Genomic DNA, 12,434 nt, shown 5'->3' on the forward strand with positions numbered 1-12,434 from the left:
AAATAAATAAATAAATAAATAAATAAATAAATAAATAAATAAATAAATAAATAAATAAATAAATAAAGATAACGCGTGAGATGAACATGCTCTAAGAACCTATAGAATTGTTCCCTATTCTGTCTTATCGAATAAAACACCCTTCACGTTCTAATATCGCGCGTTTTAGGTTGTGCTTGCAAAAGTCTCGTCCATTGCTGATAGAAGTGATAGAATTTTCCTTGAAAGTCATTCTCCGGATTGTTGCATCTTTGTCATATTGTCATATTTTGATGGTTTCCAATAAACAAAAGACCAAAAATAAAGTTGAATAGACCCAGAGCCCATGGATAAATAACTGATAAGCTGCCGAAATCCATGTGTACTAGAGAATACCTTCTTCCACAAAGAAAAGGCAATCCTTGAAAGAATAAATGCTTGCCCTCTATAAAAATGGACTGCTGACTGGCTGTCAGCGAAGCCGGAAAGCGGAAAACTAGGTCCTGGATTAAGTATAACGGGCTATGAAACACATTGCTTACAAAATGGGACTTTGAAAGAGTGCTCGTCAATAGGCGCAAACAACTGACCGTAAGCAGGAATGTTCTCAAGTACGAAGAGAATTTAGCGCACCGGAAACTGCGGGCTCTTTCGATGGCCTTTTTTCCAAGAAAATTATCTGCATTGTACTTTATACCACGCATATCCTTAATATCTTGTTGCTGACTACACTGGAAGAAAATCCACTTGTAGTTAATGCCGCTAAAGCTGCAATTGTTCGCCTTCATGCCATTCATCCCAGCAGCATGAGATCGACAGCACCCTTCAGATTCCACATTCTAGCCTCATGCATTACTGTGATACTAAAAACACATATTTTAACACAGCAACTAAAATATGGAAGGGCCACACCTAAATGATAAATGAACACCTATTGGTGTACGCCCATAGTGCGATAAGTTTGTTAGAAGACTAATTTCAAGAATTAGTGTTACAACTACAGCGTGGATGGATGGCACACACACACACAGATGATGCAGTTCACTCGTTTCTGTTTCTGCCTTCCGTGTACAGCAGTTTCTTTAAGCCAGCGCAGTTCCAGTACCACATAATCACGAAAAGTATCCCCGTTTAAAGTTTTATTAATAAAAGGAGGTTTAACAAATCTAATCAGAGACGTTCTAATCACAGAGAGACCACATTGACCGAAAACAAAGCTTTTATAAGCTAGCAAAGACCAGAAAATAATATAGAGGCGTCGCCAACATCGAGCGATTTTGCAAATGAAATGCATGCGTCGATGTCAATTTTGCATGGATGCCGAAGGCTTCTCTGCAACTGCAGCTGCTTCAAAATGGGAGCAACCGGTCCTGTTCGGTGAGGACGTCTCAATTTTGAATGCACTGCCGGGAATATTTTTAGATTTATTTTATTTATTTATGGACCCCTCAGGACAGATGGCATTAAAGGGTAGAGTGGTAACAAATAGCAAAAACAAATGCATTGATATTTGTCACGTTACAGTTTTTCCCGCCGATAAATGCAGTTTTTAATGCCGGACCAACAGAGACATGCATTAGGAAGAGACAAAGTAGCGCGAAGAACACGGACGACTGAAGAACGACAAACACGCGCTCTGAATTTCTTTCGCCGCCCATGTTTTTTGCACTGCTTAGCCTCTTCCTCATGAGCCAACAAGCAGCAACATGCGTTGCCAACAGTTCAAGAAAATGAATTCTATTCAGGACAATAATTAGATGTAGTTCTCGTCAGCCTTCCTTTAAATTCTAACAAATGAACTGAAAGGATCATTTACAACTGGAACCTTGATGGTTCTGTACTGAATCGTTTAATTAAACTTTTAGCAGGAAGCCTTTAATTTTATCGGCAGATTGAATACGTCGCCACATGTCAGCCACATCTTTGAACGGACACTTGATCGGCCTCGTCAATGGCCACGCAAGGCCAAGCCCCACGGGGAGCAACGCAATATGGCAGCAACCTCTTGCGTCTCTTGAGCAAGTGGTCAAGCACAGTGCAGCTGCTCTGGCTGCTGCTACCAGCAAGACAGCCCCACCCGTTGCAAACTGATCTCTTTAGGCGACAGGCAGGGCGCTGTTGGAAAAGAGAACGCAATTATCTCTTGCGCATCAGGGTCGACGTAGAAGATGAGATGATGGATCGGGGCAGGCGTGGCGTTAATCACAAGTACCAGGAGTCCCCTTGTGAAAGAAGCTCTGCAATGCGATAACCTCGTAGGTTTATCACAAAATCATACTTCTGTCATACGGATGTGATACAATATTATACAAATTGCATGTCATGTGTATGACATAGTCTGTATGAGGTTACTGCTTCATACAACTTTTTTCAGTAGGATGACTATTTGCTTAGCTTAAGTGAGTGATTTTAACTTTTGCTTCAGACAGTACGTGCGCCAAGCGGAAGATATTTTATTTCATAAGCGCCCACTTTACGTTGTATACGGTGAACACAGGGCTAATGCGATTTATTGCCTTCCTTAAGCCGAAATGATGCGCTTCCGCCTGTATAATGAACATTTCCCAACATATTCCCAAATCGGAGCTGCCAAAAGCAGTTCCCAGTGAACTGGATTCGCGGGCTCCATAGGAACGAAGACAGCGCTACGAAACATACAAAAGCACGCAGATGCAATGAATAAAAGATTGGCTGTGGTTAAGCTCTGGTTAACCCTAGTTGAATCGCGAAATCGCGAGCTGGCTGCCTGACTGGCGTTGTGTTGCTTTCACAACAAAAGCACTCCACGCACCGAGCACGCAGCTGCCCGAACAGATGCGCGAAAACAGGGATGGCCGTGAAGGCATAAGGCACAGCATAAGACATTAGCCGGGATTTTGATTTTGACCGCTTTTTATGCCTACTCTGGAAGAGGCAAGCGTAGATTCAAGCACTAGCAATGAGGCAGAGCTGAGGCTTCGAGTACTGCTTTCTGGTCAAAGCTGATGCTGGCTACGACCTACCTCCTGGATTCCATGGCCTTTTTGTGCCTTGATTTTATAGTGATTATGCCATTTTATTTGTTCCTATGCAAAAAATCTTTATCAAGTTCTTTATTTATCAACCTTTGCCTTTCATGCTGGCACGAAAGTCTTGCCTAATTATCAGAAAACTCGGGTTTCACTGCACATTCTTCCTGCACACGTCGCCACGTAGACGTCTGAATTATATCCATATGAAATCGACAAGACGCCTTAGTGACAACAGCATAACATTTAGAAATGGTTTTCAAGACGTGCTCGTCCTTTAAACATTCAGTGTGGGTAGTGTGTTTTTAACATAGGCACCCAAACGACTCAGGCTATGGTGTAGAGGGCTCCGGAGTAATTTAGACTGCCTAGTATTGTTTAACCTGCGCTGACATCGCACAGCACACGGGCCTTATTGTATTTCGCCTCCATCGAAATACGACCGCCGCGGTCGGAATCGGAATCGGAACCGCTACCTTGAGCTAAAAAGGCGAACGCCAAAGCCATTGAACCACCGCGGCTGGCGAGGCATCTGCTTTCCTTTCCGTCCAGAGACTTTCTGATATCTCCTTACAGTAGATGCACTGTAGTGCACTACCAAATTAAGGATATAAGACATCTTGGAAGACGCTCTCTATGCTCCGTCTCATACATCAGGTGCAACGCTGTGAAAAGCAAGGAAGTAGTCCGCATGACAAAATAAAGCAAGGCGTGTGTTACTCCGCGCTCTTTTTCCGGCCGAGTGGTCTAAGGCAAGTGAAAGCGACAACGTGCGGTCAGCATTAAGAGCGCATTTAATCAAGTTTCATCACAACTGTGTCACGTAATAGACAAACATGTAAAGAATTCGTTACTTCTCGTTTACCACAAGGAACGTACTACTTTTTTGATCGCACCTGATGTATGAAACGGAGTATAGGTATTTTAAAAAGGGTACTTGAAGTGCAATTACAGCTCAAGCATGTCAACACAACTTTCAAACACCTTCAAATAACTAATAATAGTGGTGCACTGGTCCTTGTTTGTAAAGACGTCTAAGAGGCAGACAATTGACGACATGCTGCGTCAGCGAAAGACTACCAGGGGTCTCAACAAGACATTTGCAATTGATGAAATTCCAATTAATGATAATGATGATGCGCATAACCTCCACACAGGCCATTGTATAGTTAAATAGGCGTGTCCACAGGTTTGCTGTTAATTACGCTACAGTTATTTAAACTAATTTTGTGCATAATAATAGCAATTCGCGTGAAGGTTTACCTATGATAGCTCTAAATTGAAGGCCGCCATAACAACGTAATTTCCAAAAGTCATCATGACAATAGTGGCCCTTCCTTCCTTCGGCAACGTCGTACAAATACGTTTAGCAGATGTTTGTAACCAGATGTCGGTAAATAAAATGAAAGAAAGAAACTGTTACAAAGACGCCTTGCTTATACATTTTCTGTGTTTTTGAGCGGGTGTTTTAAACTTATGTCAGCGACATTGTCATTGATGTTATCTCTCGTGTACCAAATGGATTGTACACAGGTACATCTCCATTTTTTAAACATAACATCTGTACGATTTGCCAAATGGCCTGCTCATTGCTATCACTAATAATGCCGGGCAAAGCAATCGGAGGGGGTCAAGATTCTGAAAGCACACATGGTTTTCCTTTGCAAAATTAAAACAAGAACAGATTATGCATATAACCTGAGACCACCATCATTGCGTCGAGTACCCTGAGATCAATAGTTAGGTGCAGAACTTTTAAGAACCTGCCTTGAATGCGCATAAAGATATTTTCTCATAGGCATTCCGCTAATTGTGCTGCCTTCGGCATTAACATCAAAGGGTCCCGATAACCTTTAGGTTCGGAGTTTTCACAGCTTTAATACATCTAAGCTTGAGTACTGTTGCATAATCGGGCACGGTACTCCACGTAAAACATTAAAAGTTGAAAACTGGCAAAGCTGACAGGTTTACTTGTTTTAAGTTATACGCTATCCCATGCCTTCTTGTCAGAATTAATGTGTAATCACCATAATCAACCACTTCATTTCAGACGGAGAAGTTCTGATAAAGACTCTCTTAGTATCTTAGCAACAAACTCAGACTGGACGCCTCCTCCTATATATCACTAGTACTACAAAGAAAAACATGGTGAGGCAAAAGTCCCAGAAAAAGTAAAACTGAATAATTCGAAAAGCAGACACATTTGAGCGATACGATTATCACAGAAATGCACAGTAAAAACGTCGGAAATTATTTTTAATAAATAAAATCTTCATTCGCAGAATAATCACATTTGTAGCCGAAAGGTGGCGGTTTAGCCTTTCAGTCAGTATTTTGAAGAGTGGAACTAAAGCATAACCTTTCGGTCAAAAATTTGACAGTAATGTTTTTGCTATTAAAAATTCCCATGTTCCGATGTGTACTAAAAAGAATCCCAAAATCCATATCCGGCAACTAATTTTTGAATTACTGATTTTTTGTTTGTTTCGTGACTTTTGGAAAACCCTGCAAAACACGTTATTGCACAGGGTTGCTTAAAAATTCATTTGCATGTACCGATTTTTAGTGTCTTTCGACACATCACAAACAACTTAAATTTCCTAACGGAATCAGATCAATCCCATCGAGACTAATTTTATCTCCTCCCGTGTTTCATTTCATTTGTGCATTTTCTGTTGCTTTGCTTCCTTCCTAAAGCGCCCTTCCTACCTGAACCCAGCCCCCGTATACAGTTTGTAGACTAATAAAATAAAATATCTAAAATGAAATACAGTCAAAATAACAGCGTGCTTTTACAGCTTTAAATTCAATGACCCCGCTTATTCTAAATGTGTTGAACTCGCCGCATAGATCTAGAGCTGGTTAAACTATTGCATTGGTTGATGCGAAAATGGAAAAAAAGTTACCATAGAATATTTCTATACCTAATTACTAATATGAGCTTCCCGATAGTACAAGCAATTATCTTGTGAGTGAATTGCCTTATGAAAGCAAAAAAAGCTGAAATTCTCCAGAAAATACTTAGGAATTTATGGGTATACTTTAGGCATTCACAGTTACCTAGTAAAAAAAAACGGGCAGTTCTCATGGACATCTATTTACAACACCACCACAGTCTAGAGAATTTTTATCCTAGTCTAAATACCTGATACGAAAATCACAATGCCTTGGTACCGGGGATATCCTGCAAACAAGGGGATATCACGTTTTAGCAAAAACGGTGCGTTGGTTGAAAACAGAACTTGTTTAGCCTTATCGGCAGTGCTACGTGCGTTTGTGTTTTAAATGTGCATTGCCTGTTCAAACTACTGTTTGTGTAAGTCCATACTAGACATTTTCTGTTAAGTAGGTTGAGTCTGAGATTTGTGCTAAGATCCCCTGAGTATTACGTTGCTTCGCATTTTGTTATGCAAAGGGGTAGCTTATTTACCTCCTGGTTTATGATCGCACCCTTCCCCACAGACGTTTTATGGGTTCTCAGTGTGTTCTACGGGCGATCTGTTAGGATAAAAAATTTGCCCTTGAGATCATTTGCGTGTCTTAAGGGTAAAAACGTGGCTGGTATTTTCTAGTTCTCTGAAGCGCTGATATTCTTTTCAGAGAGTTGCATTAAACAAACATTTACCCCCTGAAAAAAAAAATAAAAATTAATGGGCGCTATACTGGATTAAACGTTTGTAATGCGTTATCATTAGAAGGTTTTGTGCACTACATAGTGAAATGTGCAGTTGCGAAGATTCTGGATGCACTTCATTGATTTGACTTCTGCTTCCTCTGCTTTGCCGATGAAGCAGGAGTCACTTGTAAAATGTCCAGGATCCACGAAGCAGGCTACAGTGTAAACCGCTAGACCGCACTAGGCGCAATCTTAACCGCTCGCGAAATTTCTGCATTTGACTTCTTAGTCATTCTTACATTTTTCATAATCATTTTCCTTATTCATTTCGATTTTTGCAGAGTCATTGCTCGTCATCTTCGGTTTTGATGAGTCATTTTTAGCCGTCTTCATTCTTGCTGGGTCACTGTCACTATCGGTCATATCCGTTTTACGAAGTAACTTCTTTGATTACCTTTTTCGAGGGGTTCATCGCACGGCAGCCACCTTTGCGGCATTTCCCTCCTCTTCCCAACAAGTAACGAGGGAAATCTCCCTCTCTCCATTTCGTCGCCTGCCAACCGTGCCAGGTGGCTCTTACGTGTACACAACCTCATATACGGCAACACCGGCGGACGCTCTCAATGGGACTTTCAGTACTAAAATATTAAAACGCTTCATTTACTGTTCTCAACTCGAAGTCTGTTACTGCCTCTCAGGTGTCTTTCGGAACACTGAAGATAACTGCTGCTTCTTACTTGTAAGTGTACGTCCAGCCTTCAGAATTTGCTGGAGTAAGCGCATCTATTGCTTTGTACACTTTTCTAGATCAATAAAGCTGTAAAGTTAATTCTTTGGCAACACATGCTCAATGTTTACAAGGCTCAGGACGCTTTTTCTCGTAATTCAAGGTGTAGTGACGCGGCCTCCGAGCTCAGTGAGGATAGGCACCGCAAGGTGAGGCAGCGTCTGGCTACGCTTTGCTCATAAGTTTCATAGGTGACAGATGTTTATCGTTTGTAGGGGTTTAACGTCTCAGGTAATGAGACCTGCGACTCACGTAATGAGGGACACCGTAGTGAAGGTCTCCGGAAATTTCGACCACCTGGCGTTCTGTAACGTGCACTGCTGTCACACAGTACACGGCCCTCTAGAATTTCGCCTCCATCGAAATTTGGCCGCCGCAGCCGGGATCGAACCCGCGTCTTTCGGGTCAGCAGCCGAGCGCCATAACCACTGAGCCACCGCGGCGCTACTTGGCCTAGCGCACAGAAGCTAAAAACGAGCACTCTAGTGCTCTCCCAACAGGCAAAATACATTCTTTAGAAAGCCATGCAGTACTTTGGCCATCGTTTTTTCTGCACCCTCCTGTGAGAGAGGTGCATAATACTGCTTCACGGCCACGGTTTTCATCTCAGAGATTAATGCATTCTTAGTTGTTATTCTTCAGTACTGCAGACGACTGGGCTAGTTGGTTTGCCATAGTTGAGGAGCAGCGCGTCAGAAAAAACAGACAGGAAAAACGAATACAGCTTGTTTCTTCTTCCTGTCTGTGTTTTTCTGGTACGCTGCTCGTTAGTTATAATAATAATTAGTTATCATTGCTGTTGCTTCATTTTTATTTTATTCTCGGTTACTTTCTTTTAATTTCTGTTTCCAGTTTATAATTTTCGCGTGCGTTCTGCCATACCTACGCGCACACAGTCTGGTTTACTGATGTCGGCTGATCATGCTGAAGCTCCTTTCGTTACACGGACTGTCTGCTGTCGTAGGCAAGTAAAAAACAGGCATATTCTTTTATATCTCTCTCTGTGATGGCAATGACGAGGGCAGAACCCATGACACTAGCAGGAATTCATGTTCTAAGCTGAAAAGGAAAGTCAGGTTAAAACCGATGCTGTGTTCAGATTTCGGAACTCACCATGTAGCCTTAGGAAGTGGATGAACTGCGCTATGAATAGGGCTGAGCACCGTAGCCATACACCAGACATTTTCTTGCCCCATCTGCAATATACTGTCTTTTTATTAAACGTTTTCTTTACACGGTTAGCTGCTTTTTTACAATTTCTTGCAATGTTTTGAAAATGCAGACAGCCACTGGGATGACAATGGCGCTGCCATGGTCAGCGCTGCTACCGAAATCAATCCTGGCACCTGTGATCGTTGTCACCAGTCTCATTTTACTGTAAGTGCTTTTAAGACTGCCCCATTTATTCAAAGTATACATGTAATAAGAGCTGGGTGTCTCAGTTCACATCGGGGCCATTATCGCAACCACGGACGGCATATGTCTGCCGCTTAGGCGGCGGGGTCGTCTCGTTTCTAACGTCATTGTTTCCAGATGACGACAACACGCGAAAGCGACATTCCCGTTACGAAAAATTGCATTTTGAATTGTTCTGTCATGTTTCTAAGCACGGTAACCGGGTATACGTTTATTTGGCCAAGAAGCTTTGAATTTGCGAAATGAAAGTACGGTCGATAACAATCAGTACACTGTCTCTTCAGGCTGTGATGTTCGTTACTTATGCATTGCTTTACGTGAACCTGTTTTATTGGTTAGCACCACACTAATCATTTCATGATCAACTGCTCTTTTCTCTCAAATCTGCCGTGCTTTACCGTGGTCCATTATTACTTTATTCTTCTTTACTCCTCTTATACCCCAACGCTTAAATCATTTTTGTTTGAACGCTTTTGGTAAAGTTTCATTTTGTCAATCTTCACGGGTAATTTTTTTTCCCGCCGCACGAGCAGAGGGATGATTTCTAATTGTGAGAAATGCAGACAAACGCTGAGGTGGTTCTTGACGCACTGGTTTCTTCAAATCGGCAAGAGTTGATTGAACAGATATTACATCATCATCATCCTCATCATCATCACCATCGACAACAAAAACATTAACCCAACCTTAAAGGGCCCTCAGAGAGGTATTACGAAACTGAAGAGCGTTTGCATATAAGGAGGCAAACAACCTGTGAATCAGTTTTGCACACGCTAGTTTAGGTTTATGCGACGATGAGAGGACCTGCGTAAATACGTAAAAAAATGTAACAATAAATACGTCAAGTACTGTGGCGCTCAACGCATGCTGCGGGAAAGGCACTGCTCTGGCGGCATTTTAAAAGGGATGCGAGGAGTCTTACCGCAAATTTTCATGATGATCTGCTGCAGCGGGGTTCCTTGTGAGCATACACAGGCCAGAAGAGCCGCCGCAAGCACCGCGGGCAGCTTGATGTAAAGTAGAAACATGCGTAGAGAACGATACCAGTTAGCGTTGATCGCTCAGTGAAATGAAAGCCGAGGGATGCGCGTTACTGCACGGCCCAGAGATCGTGCTACAGCATTGTAATTTGGGCAGATCGCGTTTGCGCGGCCTGTGGTCGACAGAGCTCATTACGGCCCGAGACACTTGGGGCAACGGTGGCCACATTTGTTGAAGGTTTCGAGGCAGTGCGCACAACTAAACACTAAAATTGGAGCCACACGCACTTAACCTCCGCCCTAAGGGTATTGCGCGAAAGCGTAATGGGTTGATTTCTGTATATGCTGAAGGATATTGTCTACTTTACAATCATAGATCACTGGGAGTCTTCATATCTCTCCTGGCACAGTGGTGCTGCGGTTAATCGATGCGCCACTGCCCTGCGATGGCTAAGCGGTGGTCCTTGTGCGACCCAGGTTGCTCTTCACGAGCCACCAATACATAAATGAACTGCCACCTGCCACAGTGGGTGGGTTGTGATGGCACCACAAGGTCACGTGTCCTAGGTGGCCCACCTACCTCCTAGGTTGCTCTTTGGGGACCACCTGCAAAAGCCATGCTCGTGATTTTTCGCCCACAACGCGGGCGTCGACAGCGCCGACGCCCGGCTTTTAGGAGAAGGGGACCCTTGACGTTACCGCGTCAATACGCCTATATGAAAGTAAAAAGGGAGTACTCCTCTTTATAACAGGGAACGCGTTAGAGGACAGCTTACTCCCTTTTCTACTCCTACCTCTTTAGGGCTAAACGTGTAGCTTGATGGAGCTACACGCTCATCAAGGCCACAGGGCGACCACACAGTAGATCCGAGCACTGTTCCAACACGCTAGCTGCCAGAGTGTCACGTGACCTCGTACTTCGTGTGAGCGATATCTGTGTTCGAGATTGTCGGAAGAGCCACACGCCATCAATGTGGCGGGAAAATACGGGAGCGGTGTGAGGTGTTTCAGAGAGAGAGAGAGAGAGAGAGACTCTTTAATGAAGAAACAGAGAATTTAGCCGGCGTTTCAATATCGCTGGCATGCTACTCTGCGTAGGGAGGGGAATTTGGGAGATAAAGACTGAAGGAGAGCAGCGTGGAAGAGGTGAGAAAAAAAACGAAGATAAAATGCAGCCATGAAATGGGTACTAAGGATGCAGTGGCGGGTATTGATGTAACCTATGGAATGATGGAGTGCATAGTCCGACGAATGGGCTGACGAAGTTCACTGCAAGAAGAATGCATGAAGGTAACCTGCAAGTGAATTTAGAGCTTATCGAGATGTCCAATGTCTTTTAAATATGTAAAAAGAAAGTTCATTGCAAGTCTCTGTTGCCTGAAGCAGGCTAAGGGGCCTAAAACTTTGTCCATTGTTAGGGGCACTGGGCAGAGCTTCTGCATGCAATGTTCATAGTACGCACGCTCGTTAGCATACGCAGGGCACTCAAGCAGGATATGTTCCACAGTTTCTATCGAAGCACAGTTGTCACAACGCGGACTGTTCATTTGTCCAAAACGGTATCGCAGGCCATTTGTATATGCAGCATTCAGACGAAGTAGGTGATAAAGTGTTTCGAGTTGTCGAGGAATTCTGGGTGAGAGTCTTGATCTAAGATGTGGGTCGATTGAGTGAAGAAATTGGTACTGATGTGTCGGCAAAGTCCAAAGCCGATACGTTTCTTCGTACGCAAAACTTTTAGCCATTTGGGACGCATCAGATTTCGTGAGAAAACTTCGAATGTATCTCTGATGTTGATGGCCCTTACGGGCCGCTTCATCTGCTTTTTCATTAGCCATAATGCCACAGTGAGCAGGTACCCACTGAAATGTTATGCAGTGGCCTGCGGCAATAGCTAAATGATGGATATACCCAATGTCCAGGGAAACTGGCTGGTGATTCGTTTGCTTCAGCAGGTTGGCCAGGATCTGCAGAGATGCTTTTGAATCGGTGAAGATAACCCAACGGCCGGCGGTTCGGCGCAGGATGTAAGAAACAGCTTCCTTAATGCCGTGAAGCTCAGCTGTTGTAGAGGAGGTCCTCCGCTGCAGCCGGTAAGAAAGGGCATGGCCTGTTGAGGGCACATAAAGGCCACAAGAAGAAGTTTCTTTAGTAGTTGAGCCATCGGTGAAGATATGGGTGTGCTGCGTATATTCTTCAACTAAGTAGGCGAGAGTAGCTTGCAGAAGTGCTGCCTGTGGCATGCGGCTCTTTGCATTCACACCTGGAACAGACTTCTTCACCTTTAGAGGAGAGAGTGTCCATGGAGGAAAGGCCAGAGGTAGTAGTTTCTGAGGCTGATTAATAGTAGGAAGGGGCAGGAGCTGCACTGCCTGGCCAAAGCTAGAGTTGCTGTGAGTTAGGGGGACACGGTGTAGGAAGTGCTTCTTCCCTTGCAGGACATGGCGGAGATGGGTACGCATAGTTTCCTGGGCGGCAATTACTTCTAGTGGGAGACATCCTGCCTCCGCTACTGTTCCTGATGCAGAGGAACCCTTTGGGAGGCCAAGACATATTCGCAGGCAGTTGTTCCGTGCGGCATTGAGAGTCTTATTGCTTGATGTAGATAATCTTTGAAGCACTGGTAGACAGTAGCGCAAGGTTCCTTT

The 12,434-nt window shown here is 43.7% G+C and overlaps 1 protein-coding gene across 1 annotated transcript in view; it reads right to left on the reverse strand.

Annotated features, from left to right (window-relative positions):
- LOC144099536 (uncharacterized) overlaps positions 1 to 12,434 on the reverse strand; it is a 325,768-nt gene that overhangs the window by 187,490 nt on the left and 125,844 nt on the right. The window contains exon 2 of the mRNA XM_077632915.1: positions 9,729 to 9,813. Within this exon, the coding sequence (XP_077489041.1) occupies positions 9,729 to 9,813 (85 nt within the window). The remainder of the gene's footprint in view (positions 1 to 9,728; positions 9,814 to 12,434) is intronic.

The sequence above is a fragment of the Amblyomma americanum genome, chromosome 7, assembly GCF_052857255.1.
Source record: "Amblyomma americanum isolate KBUSLIRL-KWMA chromosome 7, ASM5285725v1, whole genome shotgun sequence".
Lineage (NCBI taxonomy): Eukaryota > Metazoa > Arthropoda > Arachnida > Ixodida > Ixodidae > Amblyomma > Amblyomma americanum.